General features: G+C 47.8%; 1 protein-coding gene and 1 pseudogene across 1 annotated transcript; one reads left to right on the top strand and one right to left on the bottom strand.

Annotated features, from left to right (window-relative positions):
- Positions 1-302: 302 nt before the first annotated feature.
- LOC123439725 (serine/arginine repetitive matrix protein 1-like) lies at positions 303-3,716 on the bottom strand. Its single transcript, XM_045116410.1, has one exon. It carries the CDS (start codon positions 3,606-3,608, stop codon positions 2,835-2,837), a length of 774 nt encoding a protein of 257 aa, XP_044972345.1. The 5' UTR covers positions 3,609-3,716; the 3' UTR covers positions 303-2,834.
- A 1,816-nt stretch (positions 3,717-5,532) lies between these two features.
- Positions 5,533-20,082, top strand: LOC123441592 (annotated as a pseudogene).
- The last annotated feature ends 736 nt before the right edge of the window (positions 20,083-20,818 follow it).

The following is a 20,818-nucleotide window of genomic DNA, read 5'->3' as shown; positions in this document are numbered from 1 at the left end:
CATGTCGCTCGAAGCTTTTTCCACGACGGTTGAAGCTATTTCCGTTGTTGGTGGTAGCAAAAATGACATGTTTTTTTCTCGTCGGTGTGTGGTTGAAGCTTTTCAAACATATGGTTGAAACTTTTGTGTCAACGATTGTGACGCCCTCAATTTGATCGCACGCTAATCATACACGCAAATGCGTACGAACAAGCTCAAGGACTCACAGGAAGATATCACAACACAACTCTAGACACAAAAAAACATACAAGCTTCATATTACAAGCCAGGGGCCTCGAGGGCTAGAATACAGAGGCTCGATAAACACACAAGTCACCGGAAGCAAAAAATATCTGAATACAGACATGAACATGATAATGCCTTAGAGAAGGCTAGCACAAAAGATACAACGATCGAACGAGGCGAGACCTCCTGCGTGGAAACCTCCTAAACTACTCCTCGTCGTCAGCGGCCTCCATGTAGCAGCAGGCTCCGGCCGGGTAGCAGTCGTCTTCGGCGGGATATGCCATCTCGTGGGCTCCATCATCTGGTCGTAGCAACGAATCAAGGGGAAAAAGGGAGAGCAAAGCAACGGAGAGTACTCATCCAAAGTACTCGCAAGACTGACATCAGAACTATGCTAAGTATGCATCAGTATCAAAGAAAGGGGGTTCTATGTGGACTGACTGCAGCAATGCCAGAATAGAGAGAGAAGACTAGTCCTGTCGAAGACTAGCATATTCAGGGGTCTTGCAGCAATAGACGAGGGTAGAGCAGGTAACACAATTAATAGTCATATTGTTGGAGCAATATTAATTAAAGTCATGACCAAAGATTCTTCCTCGACTCCCTGCGAGGAAGCAATCCCGGAGCAACATTCCAGATAAGTAACAGTTGTAGTTGTATAAGATCGGACACAACTCTAAGTCGTCCTGTAACCGTGGACACCGCTATTCGAATAGATAATTTCTTCCCTGAAGGGGTGCACCACATATTCCCTGTCACGCTCGATAAACTCTGGCCGAACATACTTTCTTGGGTCATGCCCTGCCTCAAAACATCGACACGTCGCAGCCCCACCTAGACTCAACAGAGAGGCCAGCCTGCCGGTCTAAATCCTAAGCACGCAGGGTTCATGGGCCCATCACCCACTGCGCTCCTGCACATTGCGAGGGTGGCCTATGTCAGTCCTGGCACCTCTTATACAAGAACGGTGATAATCCAGACTACTCGGGGGCGCGCCGCTCCATTGCTGACGTCTGAAGAGATTCGGCTTATACCACGACGTCGAGTACCCATAACTTCTCCCACGTAGACGGTTAGTGCGAATAAGGCCTCCGACCAACCCAGATCAAATACCCAAATCCATTAACATTTTAATTAACTCATCGACACACCCACGCGGGAATCCACCCACCTAAAATTTATTCATCAAAGTTTCCAGTAACACGGTCAAGTAACTGTGTGGTTGTAACATCAGGGGGATCCGAGGTATCAGCCTCGTTGGATCCCGAACGATGTAACCATCAAGGTGGCCAGGGAGGAATCACCCTCGATGGGCCACGCTTGAGGGGTTGTACGACATTGTCATTATCGGAAGTGGTGAAGAAGGAATCACCCTCCGAGAACCACCGCCGGTCAACTACACTACAACACTAACATCAGAGTACGTAACGAGGTGTCACCCTCGATACTCGATAGTAGCTCTACATCATCGTACAACTAAGGGGGTGTGAGTGTTGTGTCGGGTCTTGGCTCGTCGATCAGTTGATCGAGAATTGACGATAAAGCAGGGGCAATTGGACTAAGGGGGCAAAAGGGGATGACCCCTCCACCTATACTAAACAGTTTTAAGGTGCAGTAGAATAATGAAGCACTTTATCAAAAACAGTCTATGCATCAAATATAGGAGCTAACTACAACAGTAGCAAAAATTCTAATGCAAGCATGAGGGAGAAAGAATAGGCGATATAGGTATGATCAAGGGGGTTTGCTTGCCTTGTTGCTGTGCAGACAGATACGGATCCTCGACCGGAAAGTAGTCGAACACCGGATCATCTATGGTCTCGGGCTCTACTGGGAAAGAAGCAACGTGGGGAAGCACAACTTATAACACAACAATCAAATGCATCACAAAGCATGACATGGCTATAGGCAGTGCTAGGCATGAGCTAACGCAGTACTACACGTCATGGATAGATCGGAAAAAATATCTGACGATATATCCCTGGTCTCTAGCTACTACCGGACATCCGAAACAGATGGAAAAGTTTTACGTTCGCTATGCTAGGAACGCGTGACAAACGAATGGATAGCGTATCCGGGTTCGTCTCGTTTTTCTGATCAACTTTCATGTACAAAACATTTTCATCCGGATTACAGATTATTTTATATGATTTTTCAAAGATTTATCAATATTTTAGATTTATTTATTAATTCAAATTTTAACAAAAATGTTGTTATTACACAGTAGTGGGCTAGCCACAGCCAATGACAGGTGGGGCCAGGGAGCTGAGTTGACCCAGTCAATATTTAACTTGTCAACATGTGGATAGTAGAAGTGGATCCGCATGTCATAAGCTATACCTAAACAAATAAATAAATACTAACCTAAGAAATGGTGTCGACGTGCCATCTGCTAGTAGCTTACCTAAGTACTACTCCTACTAATTAACCTAAGCTAACATGGCCGGCCTCATCTAGACACGAGAGAACCAGCCGATCCCTGTGTGTGCACGCATGGGCATATGGCCACAATGGTCATTTCCATCGGCAACAGTGGTATAGGAGCAGCAACACAGCAGACATCAATAGCAGATGCATAGCAAGGGAGTAGCAGCTAGAAGCAGAAGTAGTTAGCACGAGCATAGCAACAACAGTAGGCAGCAGCGCAGCTGCATGCAGTAGGTAGGGTGGCAGCAGCACAGCAACAGAGCGCGTGCGTGCGGATGGCGCGGAGGAGCAACAGGTATCAAGGAGGCGCTCGCGGACGGCGCGCGGCGGCTAGCAAGCAGAGCAAGCAACAACGAACGGCAGTAGCTAGCGCAGGCGCGTGCCAAGCAGCTGTACCGGCCAACACGGGGGCAGCGGGCGAGCGCCTGAGCGCGACCAGGGAGCAGCGTGGGGGCAGCTGCAGCGGTAGGCCACGGCAAGGCCACACGCGGGCGCGCACGTACATATGGACGGGCTCGGGGACGGTAACTACGGCGGTGACTCGAGGGGGAAAACGGGGGGAACGTGGAGAGGAGCTCACCACAGGAGCACACGGAGGCTCGATGAGGGGCAGGAGAGCAGGGTGGCAACGAATTTGACGGAGGCGTCCGGTGTCCCGAGGTTGAAGAAGACAAGCAGGGCGACGATGCGATGTGGCTCCGGTTGAATGGTTGTGTGCGGGCGATGTAGACGTGGACGGCGCAGCTGCTAGCCACCTCCATAGGTGCGGGGAACGACGATGGCCGCGGGGAAGAGCTTGGCCATGGAGATGGCCGCATCGGGGCATGTGCGTGGAGTGAGCAGCGGCGCGAGGGAGAGGGAGGAGAGGCTAGGGTTCGTCGAGGGGGTCGTGAGGAAGGTCTTGTATGCGTCGGGGAGGGGGCGGATGGCCGCCACGCACCCGAAGGTGTGGCCATGGCCGTGGATGCGTGCCACGATCCCCCTGCCTCCCTGTAGCAGGAGGTTGGGGATGACACCAGTTAGGCTGGGCCACATGCAGTGTAGCAAGTGGGCTAGAGTACAGAGTGAGGATTTTCTTTTATCCTTTTTATTATTTACTTAGGTACTGTTTTGTAGTCAGTTCGTGGACCAAATGCTTTTTGTTGAACATACAATTTGGCACATAAATAAAAGACAATATTTTGCAGCGGCTCACAAAGTTTGGGGAAAATTGGAAATGCATACATATTTAATTATTTTGGAAAGGCTATTTTATTTGTTGATGGACCAGTTTATAATTTCCTACGGGTCACATTCTGGTTCTAATAATGTTGGGTTCAACATGAAATTTCTTTAGTAAATATTTGCAACTGAGTCAACATTTTTATTTTACATTTTGATGAAATAATTTATTTGACTTTATTTTAAATTTGAATTTGGCCTTGATTTTCATCGAGTGGGAACTTGGTTTACTTAACCTTGATGACATGGCATCATTAGCGTGTGATAACTATAGCTTAACTACCGGTGCGTCACAATGATTGCATCTTTTTTGTGTTTTGTTGTCGCCGGTTGAAGCTTTTTATATCGCCGGTTAAAGCTATTTTCTAGTCGGTTGAAGCTTTTTTCATCACCGTTTGCAGCTTCCGCAGTTGCGTGGTGCGTGGCCCTCGATTCCCATCGTCTTTGGTTGAAGCTTTCGACAATGCGGGTTGTAGCAATTTCGATCTCCGGTTGAAGCTTTTTTCGTCGCCGGTTGCAACACCGTCGTCTTTGTCATAGCTTTTCGTCTCCAACACTGGTGGCATCCGATGCGAAGGAGTGGGGGATTTGTTGAGAAGGTGACGTGGGAGGCGACGACCTGTTCGTCGGAGGAGAAACAGGAAAGGGGATTGCCCCCATGCTGATGGGAAGGAAAGGCCGACGACTCCATGACGGCCCGCGGACGAGATCCGACACGGGAGGCTCGTCAAAAACCGCGTGAGCGGCGAAGAGATTGAAGCACTGTCGGGATCCACCGTCGTCGCCGCTCGTCATCGTCGCTCAACGTTGCTCGTCGTCACCGCTCGCCATCACTACTAGTCGCCCCTCGCCATGCTGCTTGCCGGTTGCAACACCGGTGATGGAAAGAGGGGAAAAGCAGGGATGATGGACCAAGGGGAGCTGGTGACACGTGAGGAAGGGTGCAATGCGTGCTACCGCGCGATGGGAAAGAATCCGACGGCCCGCGTGCGTCCGGCGCAACGATTCGACCATCGCATGGGGTAGAAACATTTCCCGATCAGAAATAGCACCAACCACGTAAAAATAAACGTGCCAACTATTGTTCCGAAAAGCATCCAATTGGAATTTTAGAAATGAAAATGTTAAACTACAGACCCTTACATGACCTTTACGAGGACCTTCCCTCTAAGGTCGTGTTTGGTTCATTGTTTCTGTACCGTATTAAATACAGGTGTATCAAAAATACCGATGTAACTTACAGATCCATAGTTATTTCCAAACGGAAAGCAAAATGATGGATGGACATCCGTTTATTTCTTACCAGTGTATTTAGCAGCAAAACAACAATCCAAACAAGGGCTAGTACTCCCCACCAATGATTTTCAGGTCGGTGGGGCCCTTCCTCACCTTAATCCAACGGTAATTTGACAGGTCAAACCCAGTCTGTAAAACCCCGTAAGGGTCTGTGGATGTAGCATTACTGTTTTAGAAAACCCGCTCGGATCGAGCTTCCGGATCCAGGCCGAACGTGCCCTAATTTTAGGTTCCAACTTTCCCCGATCACTGTTGCCCTAATTTTCGATCCCAGCTTTCCCCGATCTTCGCAACCCTAGCTATCCATCCCAGCTTTCCCCGGTCTCGACTCTCGATCTCGAGTTTGTGCGCAGTCCGGCGAACATGGCGGCGATAATAGCGGCCCTCGGGCAGGAGCAGGAGCAAGATTTCAATTTCTTTGTGGTGGTCGACTTCGAGGCGACGTGCCTCAAAGACGCGCGGATCTTCCCACAGGAAATCATTGAGTTTCCCGCTGTGCTCGTCGACGGCGCCACCGGCCACATCGAGTCCGTTTTACGCAGGTTAAAGTGCATGTTATGCCCCTAATCGACTTTTGGTGTTAATGACAACACATACATAGGAAACTAATCCTATTTGTTGAGTGTATCTCAGGATGGCAAGTACTTTAGTAAATTGAGAATTATGTGCCAAAGGTTGTCTGAGAAGATTGGGATTTATATTTCGAGAAGGCTCGGGATTAAGAAAAGATGATGTAGACTAGTCTTTTGAGTTTACTGATATTGAGTATAGGGATCCCGCACTATTAAGACGGGATCACAGGTTTTGCGATGAACTTGCTCATACCACGTCTTCACTGTCATACCCAATGCCACATATTCTCCACTCTGTTCTTATCTCAAAACAGGTTTATTGCCTCGGACATCCGGCTCCCTCCGGACGTCCGAGGGCCGGACGACCGGCAGGCTTCGGAAATCCGGAGCCCTTCACCAGAAGTTTGTGAGTCGTATAACTCGGAAATCCGGCTTCCTCCGGACGTCCGAGGGCCGGACGACCGGCAGGCTTCGGAAATCCGGAGCCCTTCACCAGAAGTTTGTGAGTCGTATAACTCGGAAATCCGGCTTCCTCCGGACGTCCGAGGGCCGTACGACCGGCAGGCTTCGGAAATCCGGAGCCCTTCACCGGTAGTTTGTGGTTCATATAACTCGGAAATCCGGCTCCCTCCAGACATCCGAGGTCCGGACGTCCGACCAGCCCCGGAAATCCGGAACCACCCACCAGTAGCAGTTGAGTCGAATAACCCAGAATTCTGGTCCTGTCCGGACGTCCGGTCACTGTTCAATACACAGTATTTTCAGTCATATCTACAGGTCTCGGACGACCAACCCGTGTCGGACGTCCGACCCCTCGCGGACGCCCGGACGTCCGGCAACGGTCGGACGTCCGGACCCTGTGTGACCTAAAGTGCCCCCAACGGCTGGATTTCACTCCCCACTATATATACTCTTCTCCCACCTCGTTAAAGGGTGTTCAACACAGCTAGAATACATCCAAGAACACCTTTCCTCTCGCTCACTCTTGTCTACACTAAATCCAAGATCCCAAGAGCATTTGTGAGTCCTTTTGGGTGTTGTTCCAATCAAAAGATAGATCGTCTCCCTCTCCTCCTTCCCACCAAAGTGATTTGTGATTTGAGCAAGTTTTGAGCAATCCCCGTGATCTTGTTACTCTTGGAGGTTGGAGACTCCTAGGCGGTAGGAGTCTTCGGAGAGGAATCAAACCATTGTGATTTCCCCCGGAAAGTTTGTGAAGGTTTGGAAGCCACCTCAAGGCTTACCATTAGTGGTTGAGAAATGCCTTCGTGGAGTTATCTCAAAGGGAGAATAGGGTGAGCCTTTGTGGCGTTGGTGTGCCTTCGTGGTTACATCCGCCCCTCTAACTGTGACATAGCTTCCCTCCAAGGAAGTGAACATCGGGATACTTCCTTGTCTCTCTTGGAGTTTCGGTTATTCCTAACCCTAACTCTCTACTTGTGTTAATCCTTATTACGTACTTGTATTTGATTATTGTTTACCGCTTGTCCTACTTCACTCTTAACAGCTTACTCCTTGTTGTAGCAATTATTAGGCCTACACTCATATTCCGCACTTTTGCCTAAAATTGCTAAGTAATTATTAAAATTTGGATTTGTACCTATTCACCCCCCCTCTAGGTCCATCTCGATCCTTTTCAATTGGTATCAGAGCGCTGTGCTCTATTCTTGTGGCTTAACCGCCCTAGAACGAGATGGACGGGGTTCCAGCTACGGTAGCTCCAGTGCAGAGGGACGGGACTTCCTCGGAAGTCAAGTCTTTCACCTCTGAGGACCTGGAACGGGCCCTTGCCAAGCAAAGAGAGGAGCATGATGCTTCTCTTGAGACCATGGTCCAAATGAGACTAGCATCACTAACCATGGGGACAACCACGTCCCCGAGGGCCTCAGGGCCACATGTGCATGGTACTTCATCTCGCCAACAACCTCCGGAAAGGAACCAAACTAGTGTTCCATGGCTTTATGCTAGATCTCAAATTGAGAAACCTAAGTACAATCCTGGAGGAAAACCTCCCTTGCTTGATGACAATTCCGATTTTTCTTTGTGGAGAGTTGGTATGCAGGATCATCTTAGGTACGCCAATGATGAGATGTTGGACATCCTCGAGCATGGGTACAATCCTGTAGATCCAAGGTGCCTCACTCCCAGAGAAACTTATGACAAGCATCTCAATGACACTGCGATCATGTGCATAAGAAAAGGAATGAATGACAAGCAACGAAGACCTTACATTCACATCACAAGTGCCAAGGAACTGTGGATAGCATTATAAGGACCAAGACCGGTACCTCCACTCTTCGGCTTGCTCAATATAAAATTGCCAAGGGGCAATTACAGAATTTCTGTATGGAAAAGGGTGAATATCCCAAGCAACTACTAGAATGGCTCATGACTCTCGCCGCAGACATTGAGTCATGTGACTGTGACAAGACGCAAGATGGTTTCAATCTGACCAAGAGATTTCTTGTGGACAAGTTACTTCATGCTCTTGCTCCGTATCACCATCAAATGGTATGGGACATGAGGCAGCACCACGGGTTCAAAGAAATGACTCCACATGACATCATATCCACTTTCCAATTATTTGAAGAGTCAAAAGCAAATGCAACAAAGCACCTTGCCATGCATGGCACTTCAATATCAAAGATCAATCTTGCTTTGAAAGCCAAGCATGAATGTGACGAAGAAGAAAGTGAAGAAGAAGAGGGTGATGATGACTGCGAAGATGGTGATGAGGTTGACTCTGATGAAAGCCCATCTTATGAGGACATTGTTCTCTTTGTAAAGAAGTTCAGTGCAGGAAAGTTCAAGGGAAGATTCCCAAAGAAGAAGGTAAGGAAATGCTATAACTGTGAAGAAACCAACCACTTCTCCAATGACTGCCCTTATGAGAAGAGAGAAGACAAACCAAGGTTTCCAAAGACCTTTGTAAAGAAGAAGTTGCCAAACCCTATGAACTCCAAGTTCAAGAGGACATATGGAAGAGCAATGGTTGCACATGAAGAATCAGATCCAGAAGATGTTGGTGGAGTTGCCGGAGTAGGTCAGGATACACAAAACACCTTGAGGCTAGTCAACAAAAGTGGTGATGTTGTTCACTACAACTATATGAAGGACTACAAGGGCAACGCTCACAAGTGTTTGATGGCAAAGACTGCCATGGGAGATGAGGAGGAACAAAGCTCCCATGATAAGGGTAAGGTAACTCCACGGTTAAACTCTTTCAGTCTAGCTTCTACTTCATCTGATGAGTATCTTGATGCGGAAGATCACTATGAGGATAATGACTTAGATCATCCCATGTTTGCTAAAATAAACAAATTTATGTGCTCTCTTAAAGGAAAGAAGCTCACTATGTTTCGCGTACTTATGGAAATGGTGAGTAAGCACACCAATACCATCAAGGAACTCGAAACCCTTGTCATTGAGGAGAAGGAAAGAAATGAAATCCTTGAGCAGAAAGTACTGTATGAGGAAGCACAAAATGATGCTCTATGCTCAAAAGTAGGTGAAAACCTTGATAAACATGCTAATGATCTTGCCTCCTTGAAAAGGGCTGAATCTGTGTGCAAGGAATTACTAAATGATAAAAACCGACTTGTGAACTCTCATGCTTCCCTTTCTAAGGACTGTGAGCGTCTATCCTCGTCTCTCAAAGACAAGGAAGAGAAACTCACTGTTCTTACAAAGAGCTTTGAGGCACTTAAGGTTACTTATCTTGACACTCTAGCTAAGGCCTACTCCTCACCTATCATTAATGTTGATACTTGCACTACTAACTCTAGTAGTGAACTGACATCTATCCTTGAGGAAAACTGTTCGCTAAAGGCAAAGTTAGACAGAGGTCTCATGACATGTGCACAAGGACAAAAGGCTCTCAATGAGATCTTAAGTCGACACAATGGATGCTTCGCCAAGGAAGGCCTTGGGTTCAACCCAAGCACTGCCAAGAAAAGTGCATCTCCTCTCAAGTGTACCACTCCGCTTAAAGAAATATTTGTACGAGAGGGACACAAGGAGAAAGGTAAGGTTGTGAGTGGATCGGCTACTAGGGGTTCGCCTACTCACAACAAGACAACCAAATTCATGCCTCCATCCTATGTACTCCGCAAATCAAAGGAAGGAGAGGTCTATGCTAAATTTGTTGGTCCCCGTAATGCATTCCGATTCTATGCTATTTGGGTCCCTAAGACTCTTGTGACTAATGTGAAAGGCCCCATGACAAAATGGGTACCTCAAACCAAGTCTTAATTTGTTACAGGTTGTTTTCTCCGGAGGAGCCAAATGGGTGATCGACAGTGGATACACCAATCATATGACCGGAGATAGTAACTTGCTCTATGACTTCATGCAAGCCATTCGACCATACATGAGCATTGTATTTGGTGGAGGGTCGAAAGGGCAGGTAATTGGGTTGGGCAAGGTGGTAATCACTAATGACATGTCTATTGCAAATGTCATGCTTGTCCAATCTCTTCAATATCATTTACTCTTAGTTCGCCAATTGGCTTCCGTCGGTTATGACACATTATTTGGACTACCGGATGTGAAAGTCTTTAAGAGAGACACTCTCGTAGTGGCCTTTGTTGGAGAGTTGGATGGCAACCTTTACACGGTTGATTTCTCGAAAGAGAGCACCTTCCATACAACTTGTCTAATGGCCAAGGCCGACATGGGATGGCTGTGGCATCGCCGGCTCGCCCATGTTGGCATGAAAAATCTTCAAAATCTCTTAATCGGCAATCACATCCTTGGACTAACAAATGTATCTTTTAAGAAAGATCGTGTGTGCAGTGCATGCATAGCTGGGAAACAACATCAATCAAAACATCCACCCAAGAACATTGTATCCACTTCGAGGCCGTTAGAGCTCCTTCATGTGGATCTGTTTGGGCCTCCTTCATGGACAAGTCTTGGAGGGAAAAAGTATGGCCTAGTCATTGTTGATGATTACTCAAGATATACATGGGTGTTCTTTCTCAAATCCAAGGACGAGACGAAGATCACCTTCATTGATTTTGCCAAACAAGCCCAGCGGAAGTTTGACAAGGACATCAAGGCAGTAAGAAGTGATAATGGCTCTGAGTTCAAGAACTACACCCTAGAAGAATTTCTTAGTGATGAGGGAACATCAGTACTCCGCACCTTACACCCCTCAACAAAATGGTGTGGCAGAGAGGAAGAACCGGACACTTGTGGAGATGGCAAGGTCCATGTTAGACGAATACAAGTCACCACATAGTTTTTGGGCTGAGGTCGTCAACACAGCATGTCATGCATCAAACCGGCTCTTCCTTCGATCAATATTGGAGAAGACTCCATATGATCTCCTAACTGGGAACAAGCCCAATGTTAAGTATTTTCGTGTGTTTGGATGCAAGTGTTTCATCCTCAACAAATGGGAACGGTTAGGAAAATTTCAATCCAAAACAACTGAAGGGATTTTTGTTGGCTATGGGTCAAACTCTCACGCCTACAGAGTCTACAACAAATCCACTGGATGTGTTATAGAAACCTGTGACGTGACGTTTGATGAATTTAACCGCTCCCATGGGGAGCAAGTTGATCTAAATGATGCAGGTGAAGAAGACTCCCCACAAGATATCTTAAACATGGGTGTAGGTGCACTTCTTCCCATGGAACAAATACCCCATGATGAAGATCAAGATGATGAGAGTATTTCTCATCCTCAAGACAGTTCACTGCCCATACCTCCACAAGATACTAGCACACACATCATACCAGTTGTTGAGGATCAAGTGGGAGAACATGTCTCTCACCCTGATCACACTCAAGAACAAGTTGATCTTCAAGAGGTAGACCAAAGTATGGGTATGTTTGATGATGAACCTCAACAAGTGCAGCGCGAAGAGGAATATCTTCCTCCGCACATAAATGATCCATATGTTGAGGATGTTGATGATGGAAACGAAGTCGAACCTCGTGAAACCTTGACCTCCATCATGCCACGTGTGGCCGGTCGTGTTGATATTGATCAAATCCTCACCGGCAGTCGTAAGGTAGAGTGACTCGTAAACAATTAACAAACGTTTGTCCTCACTTTTCGTTTGTCTCTAGTACTGTGCCACACAGGGTTCAGGATGCATTTTGTGACAATGACTGGCTTCTTACTATGCAAGAGAAGCAAAACAGTTTTACACGCAACGAAGTATGGTCATTGGTAGAACGACCAACTGAGGAACATAATGTCATTGGAACTAAATGGATTTTCAAGAACAAGGAAGATGAGAATGGGTCCGTCCTACGCAACAAGGCAAGGTTAGTAGCACAGGGGTACTCCCAAGTTGAAGGTTTGGACTTTGGTGAAACCTTCGCCCCTGTTGCTCGTCTTGAGTCCATTCGCATTTTATTGGCCTATGCTGCTTTCAATGGTTTTACTTTGCATCAAATGGATGTGAAAAGTGCTTTTCTTAACGGTCCTCTACAAGAAGAGGTATATGTATCACAACCACCTGGGTTTGTTGACCCTCACCACAAAGACCATGTATATAAACTTCACAAGGCTCTCTATGGCCTCAAACAAGCACCCCGTGCTTGGTACGATCATCTTAAGAAGTTCCTATTCGATGATGGCTTTGTGGTGGGGGTGATCGATCCCACTCTTTTTACTAAGAGGGAAAATGGTGATTTGATCTTATGCCAAATCTATGTAGATGACATCATTTTTGGTTCTCCTAACATCCATTTATGCAAGAAGTTTGCGGCTTCCATGACCAAGACCTTTGAGATGTCACTCAACACGGACTTGAAGTTCTTTCTTTTGTTTCAAATACAACAATTTCAAGAAGGGATTTTCTTGTCTCAAACTAAGTACCTCAAGGACATTCTTGAAAAATTGATATGACAAATGCTAAACCAATGAAGACTCCCATGGCCACCGATGTGGTTCTAAATGAAGACACAAACGGTATTCCTTTTGACCCATCTACTGCTGGAATTATGCCCTAGAGGAAATAATAAATATAGTTATTATTATAATTCCTGTATCAAGATAATCGTTTATTATCCATGCTATAATTGTATTGAATGAAGACTTATATACATGTGTGGATACATAGACAAAACACTGTCCCTAGCAAGCCTCTAGTTGGCTAGCCAGTTGATCAAAGATAGTTAGTGTCTTCTGATTATGAACAAGGTGTTGTTGCTTGATAACTGGATCACGTCATTAGGAGAATCACGTGATGGACTAGACCCAAACTAATAGACGTAGCATGTTGATCGTGTCATTTTGTTGCTACTGTTTTCTGCGTGTCAAGTATTTGTTCCTATGACCATGAGATCATATAACTCACTGACACCGGAGGAATACTTTGTGTGTATCAAACATCGCAACGTAACTGGGTGACTATAAAGATGCTCTACAGGTATCTCCGAAGGTGTTCGTTGAGTTAGTATGGATCGAGACTCGGATTTGTCACTCCGTGTGACGGGGAGGTATCTCGGGGCCCACTCGGTAATACAACATCACACACAAGCCTTGCAAGCAATGTGACTTAGTGTAAGTTGCGGGATCTTGTATTACAGAACGAGTAAAGAGACTTGCCGGTAAACGAGATTGAAATAGGTATGCGGATACTGACGATCGAATCTCGGGCAAGTAACATACCGAAGGACAAAGGGAATGACATACGGGATTATATGAATCCTTGGCACTGAGGTTCAAACGATAAGATCTTCGTAGAATATGTAGGATCCAATATGGGCATCCAGGTCCCGCTATTGGATATTGACCGAGGAGTCTCTCCGGTCATGTCTACATAGTTCTCGAACCCGCAGGGTCTGCACACTTAAGGTTCGACGTTGTTTTATGCCTATTTGAGTTATATGGTTGGTTACCGAATGTTGTTCGGAGTCCCGGAATGGTCTGGAAACGAAGATTGATATATAGGATGACCTCATTTGATTACCGGAAGGTTTTCGGAGTTACCGGGAATGTACGAGGAATGACGAATGGGTTCCGGGAGTTCACCGGGGGGGCAACCCACCCCGGGGAAGCCCATAGGCCTTGGGGGTGGTGCACCAGCCCTTAGTGGGCTGGTGGGACAGCCCAAGAAGGCCCTATGCGCCATAGGAAGAAAATCAAAGAGAAAAAAAGGGGAGGTGGGAAAAGGGGGGAAGGACTCCTCCTTCAAAACCTAGTTGGACTCGGTTTGGAAGGGGAGGGTTGCCCCCCTTGGCTCGGCCGAAGCCCTTAGGGGTCCTTGGACCCCAAGGCAAGGCTCCCCCTCTTCCCCCTATATATACGGAGGTTATAGGGCTGATTTGAGATGACTTTTCCACGGCAGCCCGACCACATACCTCCACGGTTTTTGCTCTAGATCGCGTTTCTGCGGAGCTCGGGCGGAGCCCTGCTAAGATAAGATCACCACCAACCTCCAGAGCGCCGTCACGCTTCCAGAGAAATCTTATACCTCTCCGTCTCTCTTGCTGGATCAAGAAGGCCGAGATCATCGTCGAGCTGTACGTGTGCTGAACGCGAAGGTGCCGTCCGTTCTGCACTAGATCGTGGGACTGATCGCGGGACGGTTCGCGGGGCGGATCGAGGGACGTGAGGACGTTCCACTACATCAACCGCGTTCACTAACGCTTCTGCTGTACGGTCTACAAGGGTACGTAGATCACACATCCCCTCTCGTAGATGGACATCACCATGATAGGTCTTCGTGCGCGTAGGAAAATTTTTGTTTCCCATGCGACGTTCCCCAACATCTACTTACCGCTCCATGATTGGTTCGCTACTTTATCTTTGCGCATCTAGACCTGACATCATGTTAAGTGTAGGCATATGTGCTAGATTTCAAGCTTCCCCTGGGGAAAGCCATCACACGGTAGTTAAGCATATTCTTAGATACCTTGTTCACACCCCAAAGTTAGGCTTATAGTACCCTAAGGATGCAAAGTTTGATCTTATTGGGTATTCCGATGCTGATTGGGCCGGTGATAAAGTGGGACGGAAATCCACTTCCGGTGCATGTCAGTTTCTTGGACGCTCCTTGGTAAGTTGGTCCTCGAAAAAGCAGAACTGTGTTTCTCTCTCCACGGCCGAGGCCGAATATATTGCAGCCGCAAGCTGTGCAACCCAACTGCTATGGATGAGGCAAACACTAAAGGATTATGGTATCACGTATCGACACGTTCCTCTTCTCTGTGATAATGAAAGTGCCATAAAGATCTCCGAGTACCCCATTGATCACCCTCGCACAAAACATATTGATATTAGGTATCATTTCTTGAGAGACCATGTGCAAAAGGGTGACATTGATATTCCCCATGTGGGTACCGACATGCAGTTAGCCGACATTTTCACCAAGCCACTTAGCGTAGCTAGGTTCTGTCAACTTAGGCGTGAACTTGGTATCTTGGAGCTTGACAACATATCTTGAAACCTTGCACACATACACACACTCACATTATGTTTGTGTCTTGATGTGGGCATGTAGTTAGGGGGAGTGAGTCTTAATTTTCTGTTTTTAAGCTTACAAAGTACGCATAAATCAATTTGTGTCTCCAAGTAGTACATGTAATGCTTGTAGGCAACTCTGTTCGTATGTTTTTTTGTGCGAAACCATGCAAGTCATCATTTCATCATCAAAACAAAAAATCCAGAATCAGCCTCTGCCTCGTCCTCCTTCTCGGACGTCCGACATGTCTCGGACGTCAGGTGGCAAAACCCCTTCCGGTCGTCCGACCAGTGTCGGTCGTCCGAGGCCTCAATCACCTCCGGACGTCCAACGCCCGTCGGACGTCCGACGCCTCGGGCCTATAAATAGCTGGGCGCGGGGTTGGGCTCTTTCCCTAACCCTCGGCGCCCCTTTCCTCCCTAGCGCCGCCGCCGCCAGGTCGAGGAGCCCCCGCTTGCGCCGCCAGACCTAAGATCCGGTCGATCTCCTCCGCGGATCCTCCTCTTCTTCCTCCTCCTATTCCTTCGCGGGATCCATCTGCAGGTTGCTCCTCCCCTCCTTTTGCGTTTGTTTTGGCTCTCTCTCTCCCATGAGTATCCATGTTCGTTCCTTATTTGGGATTTTTCATTCGCATAGGATATTGTGCTCCATGGGCAAGACCAAGCACGCCGCTCGGAAGACCGTGGGTGGCTCATCATCTCGCGCCCCTACCACGGGGTCGGACTCGGATGAGCCACGTCGGCCCTTCAAATGGACTGCCCGGCGTTCTCCGTCTCCACAACTCCCCTCGTCGTCTGATGGTGATGACCCCGACTTCAAGGAGGAGCTTGCCGCCGAGGACTTTGCTGACTAGCCCGCCGAACGGAGGTCCAAGCCAAAGCCCGGGACTCGCAGGGCGTCCTACATGCCACCACCTCCTCCTACCCAGCCCGCAGGTGAAGCTCGTCGCATATCACTAGAACCTCCTGCTACTTTAGGTCGTGCAATCACGAACTTCACCACACTTGGCGCGGCTTCATACCTCACTTTCCGCCGTGACCTTGATCCATACACTGTCATACGTGACTCTACAAACTCACGTGTCCGCACAAACGTCCAAGCGGACATCTTTACCACAGTCTTAGTACCTAAGGGTTTATCTGTTCATCTCTATATTGATGTTGAGCATATTCGCACGCACCCGGCGAAATATCCGGGTGCCATTGAGATTATTGAGGCATCGGGGTTTGCCACCCCGTTTGCCTTTCATCGCGACTTTAATGCTGCTGCCATTCACCAGTTCTATGCTACATGCTACTTTGGTCCAAGCCACAATGTCAGCTGGATCACCTCTGACGTTCGTTTCACCGCTACTTATGATACATTTGTTGCCGCACTAGGTTTCCCCAACTCCGGTTTCAAAATACATAGGGATGATCCTAACCATGCGCATAAGTCCATTGACGCGTGTGGATACCTTCTCAAACCACTAAGTGAGCTTGATGCGGATGAACGCCTGAAGGGCCTTAACCAGGTATCCATCTGGCGATCACCTTACTTCATCATTTTTCAGTGTCTCATCCGCACCATCTATCCCAAGATGGGTGATAAGGGCTCTTGTAGTGGCTATTGTATTGACATCATGTCTCACTTGTTCGAGCACCCTAAGGGCATAATTAATGTGCCTCATTTTCTATGGCATGAGATTCGGCTTGGTAGCTTTCAGTACAAGTGAGCCTTTCCTCATGCCCCCTTCATCCAGGCTCTTATTAATCATGTAGCTGATTTCTCTATGGCTATCACTCACACACATCGCAAGTGGGTCATTCCCGCTCACATGGCGGATAACTATGCTCACAAGAAACCCCCCTCATCCTCCACATCCACTCGCCGCACTGCTGCCCGGTCCGCCACCCCTCATCTAGCTCTGCTCCTCTCGGTCGCATTGCCAAATTCCTTGGCAAGGCTCATTCTGCTTTGATGAAGGCCGTCTCTTTCCAGTGTGGCCAAACCCATGATGTGGTTTCTCGCTTAGTATCCTCCAAGAATGCCCTCAAGGCTCGTTTGAGAGCCTCGGGCGCTCTTGATGTGAGTGATGATGAGGCCACTCCTACTGCTCCTCCTACTGATTTTGGCTTCCCATATGGTCCTGAGTGGGCTGATTTCCTTGACGAGGCTGGTGGCAGTGGCTTGCCTGATGATGATGCTGATGAGCTCTGAGCATGGTTGTTGCTGTTGGTATCTCCCTTTTTGGTACTTGGTGCCAAAGGGGGAGTAATGTATCATAGTTTTTAGTCTTTGGAGATTTAATGTAATGGATAAACTCATGTATGGCTACTTATGAATGATTGTGATTTGCTATGGATTGCTATGATATCATCATAGACTATTATGGTTTGCTCCACTACTTCTATGATGATCTATTGTCTTTCTATGATGATCTATTATCTTTACATGTTGATCCATTGGAGCTTCGATATTTTATCATGCATATACTAAGGGGGAGCTCCGTACTAAATATCTCCTAGGCTATAATGTATGTTAAATCTTTTTGAGACCTATGTATATGTTGTCATCAACTACCAAAAAGGGGGAGACTGAAAGTGCATGCTATGCCCCTAATCAAATTTTGGTGTTAATGACAACACATACATAGGAAACTAATCCTATTTGTTGAGTGTATCTCAGGATGGCAAGTACTTTAGTAAATTGAGAATTATGTGCCAAAGGTTGTCTGAGAAGATTGGGATTTATATTTCGAGAAGGCTCGGGATTAAGAAAAGATGATGTTGACTAGTCTTTTGAGTTTACTAATATTGAGTATAGGGATCCCGCACTATTAAGAGGGGATCACAAGTTTTGCGATGAACTTGCTCATACCACGTCTTCACTGTCATACCCAATGCCACATATTCTCCACTCTGTTCTTATCTCAAAACAGGTTTATTGCCTCGGACATCTGGCTCCCTCCGGACTTCCGAGGGCCGGACGACCGGCAGGCTTCAGAAATCCGGAGCCCTTCACCAGAAGTTTGTGAGTCGTATAACTCGGAAATCCGGCTTCCTCCGAACGTCCGAGGGCCGGACGACCGGCAGGCTTCGGAAATCCGGAGCCCTTCACCAAAAGTTTGTGAGTCGTATAACTCGGAAATCTGGCTTCCTCCGGACGACCGACAGGCTTCGGAAATCCGGAGCCCTTCACCAGTAGTTTGTGGTTCATATAACTCGGAAATCCGGCTCCCTCCGGACATCCGAGGTCCGGACGTCCGACCAGCCCCAGAAATCTGGAACCACCCACCAGTAGCAGTTGAGTCGAATAACCCGGAATTCCGGTCCTCTCCGGACGTCCGGTCACTGTTCAATACACATTATTTTTAGTCATATCTACAGGCCTCGGACGACCGACCCCTGTCGGACGTCCGACCCCTCGCGGACGCCCGGACGTCCGGCAACGGTCGGACGTCCGGACCCTGTATGACTTAAAGTGCCCCCAACGGCTGGATTTCACTCCCCACTATATATACTCTTCTCCCACCTCGTGAAAGAGTGTTCAACACAGCTAGAATACATCCAAGAACACCTTTCCTCTCACTCACTCTTGTCTGCACAAAATCCTAGATCCCAAGAGCATTTGTGAGTCCTTTTGAGTGTTTTTCCAATCAAAAGATAGATCGTCTCTCTCTCCTCCTTCCCACCAAAGTGATTTGTGATTTGAGCAAGTTTTGAGCAATCCCCGTGATCTTGTTACTCTTGGAGGTTGGAGACTCCTAGGCGGTAGGAGTCTTCGGAGAGGAATCAAACCATTGTGATTTCCCCCGGAAAGTTTGTGAAGGTTTGGAAGCCACCTCAAGGCTTACCATTAGTGGTTGAGAAATGCCTTCGTGGAGTTATCTCAAAGGGAGAATAGGGTGAGCCTTTGTGGCGTTGGTGTGCCTTCGTGGTTACATCCGCCCCTCTAACTGTGACATAGCTTCCCTCCAAGGAAGTGAACATCGGGATACTTCCTTGTCTCTCTTGGAGTTTCGGTTATTCCTAACCCTAACTCTCTACTTGTGTTAATCCTTATTACGTACTTGTATTTGATTATTGTTTACCGCTTGTCCTACTTCACTCTTAATAGCTTACTCCTTGTTGTAGCAATTATTAGGCCTACACTCATATTCCGCACTTTTGCCTAAAATTGCTTAGTAATTATTAAAATTTGGATTTGTACCTATTCACCCCCCCCCCTCTAGGTCCATCTCGATCCTTTTCAGCAGGTACGTTCGTCCTAAACACCACTATGTACTAACCCAATTTTGCAGGGAACTCACCGGCATTCGGTAGGAGGACGTCGACAACGACGTGGATCTCGGCGACGCGCTCTCGCTGCATGACGCTTGGCTGAAGGCGGCGACGACGGGGGCACGGAACAAGAGGTGCGTCCGCTTGGCCGCCGTGACCTGGGGTGACTGGGTTGCCGTACCATGCTGGAGTTTGAGTGCCACTTCAAGGAATAGAGAAGCCCTCCTACTTCGATAAGTGGATCAATCTAAGGATCCCCTTCCAGGCGGCGCTCGGCGGTGTAGGGCGGGTGAACCTGCAGGAGGCGGTTCGGGCGGCGGGGCTGGACTGGGATGGCCGCCTGCACTGTGGGCTTGACGATGCGCTCAACACGGCGCGACTGCTTGCCAAGATCATGCGACACAAGATCAAGATCACCATCACTGGCTCGCTGGCGTCGGCCCCGCCCCCGGGCTCGTCGGTGATGATCCAGAAGCATCCGCCTTGCACAAGCCCTTGCGGCGGCTTATCAGCGCTGGTGTCACCGGCGCCGCCGATAGAGAAACAGTCGCCTCACACATGCCCATCATTGGCGCTGGTGTCGCCGCCGTCACCGATTCAGCAGTAGCTGCCTCGCACAGGCCATTGGTGTTGGCGCCACCGCTGATCCAGTAGCACCAGCTGCTACCGCAGCCTTGCTGCGGTAACAAAAGACCTTCCAACGGCGCCAGAAACAGTGCTGACGGGAGACTGTTCTTTAATCCTCCGCAACGGCACCAGGAATCCTTCTGCTACGGCTACGCCTTTAGGGACTTCCTAGGCAGATATGCAAAGGATTTCCCCGTGGCCTTGGATCCTTGCGTTGGTGTTCCCTCGAAGCGGAAAGGGTGATGTAGCGTAGAGGTGGTAAGTATTTCCCTCAGTTTTGAGAACCAAGGTATCGATCCAGGGAAGGAGTATCACAAGTGCCTGCACAAACACAAAGAGCTTGCTCCCAACGCTATGAAGGGGTTGTCAATCCCTTATAGATTGTTTGCCAAGTGAGAACTGAAAGCAACAAAGTAACAAAGCAAAGTAAAAAACGAAAGTGGAAACGATAGGTGTGAATAGACCGGGGGGCGTAGTTTTCACTAGTGGCTTCTCTCAGGAAAGCAAATAGACGGTGGGTGAACGAATTACTGTCGAGCAATTGATAGAACCGCGCAAAGTCGTGACGCTATCTATGGCAATGATTATATCTATAGACATCACGTCCAAAACAAGTAGACCGATACTTTCTTCATCTACTACTATTACTCCACACGTCGACCGCTATCCAGCATGCATCTAGTGTATTAAGTCCAAAAGAACAGAGTAACGCCTTAAGCAAGATGACATGATGTAGATGGACAATCTCATATCTATGACAAAG

The sequence above is a fragment of the Hordeum vulgare genome, chromosome 3H, assembly GCF_904849725.1.
Source record: "Hordeum vulgare subsp. vulgare chromosome 3H, MorexV3_pseudomolecules_assembly, whole genome shotgun sequence".
Taxonomy (NCBI): domain Eukaryota; kingdom Viridiplantae; phylum Streptophyta; class Magnoliopsida; order Poales; family Poaceae; genus Hordeum; species Hordeum vulgare.
This window is presented reverse-complemented; position numbering and strand designations above follow the sequence as displayed.

Excerpts from the sequence above, each read along its gene's own strand:
- LOC123439725 (XM_045116410.1), bottom strand. The coding sequence starts at position 3,608 with ATGGCCACACCTTCGGGTGCGTGGCGGCCATCCGCCCCCTCCCCGACG.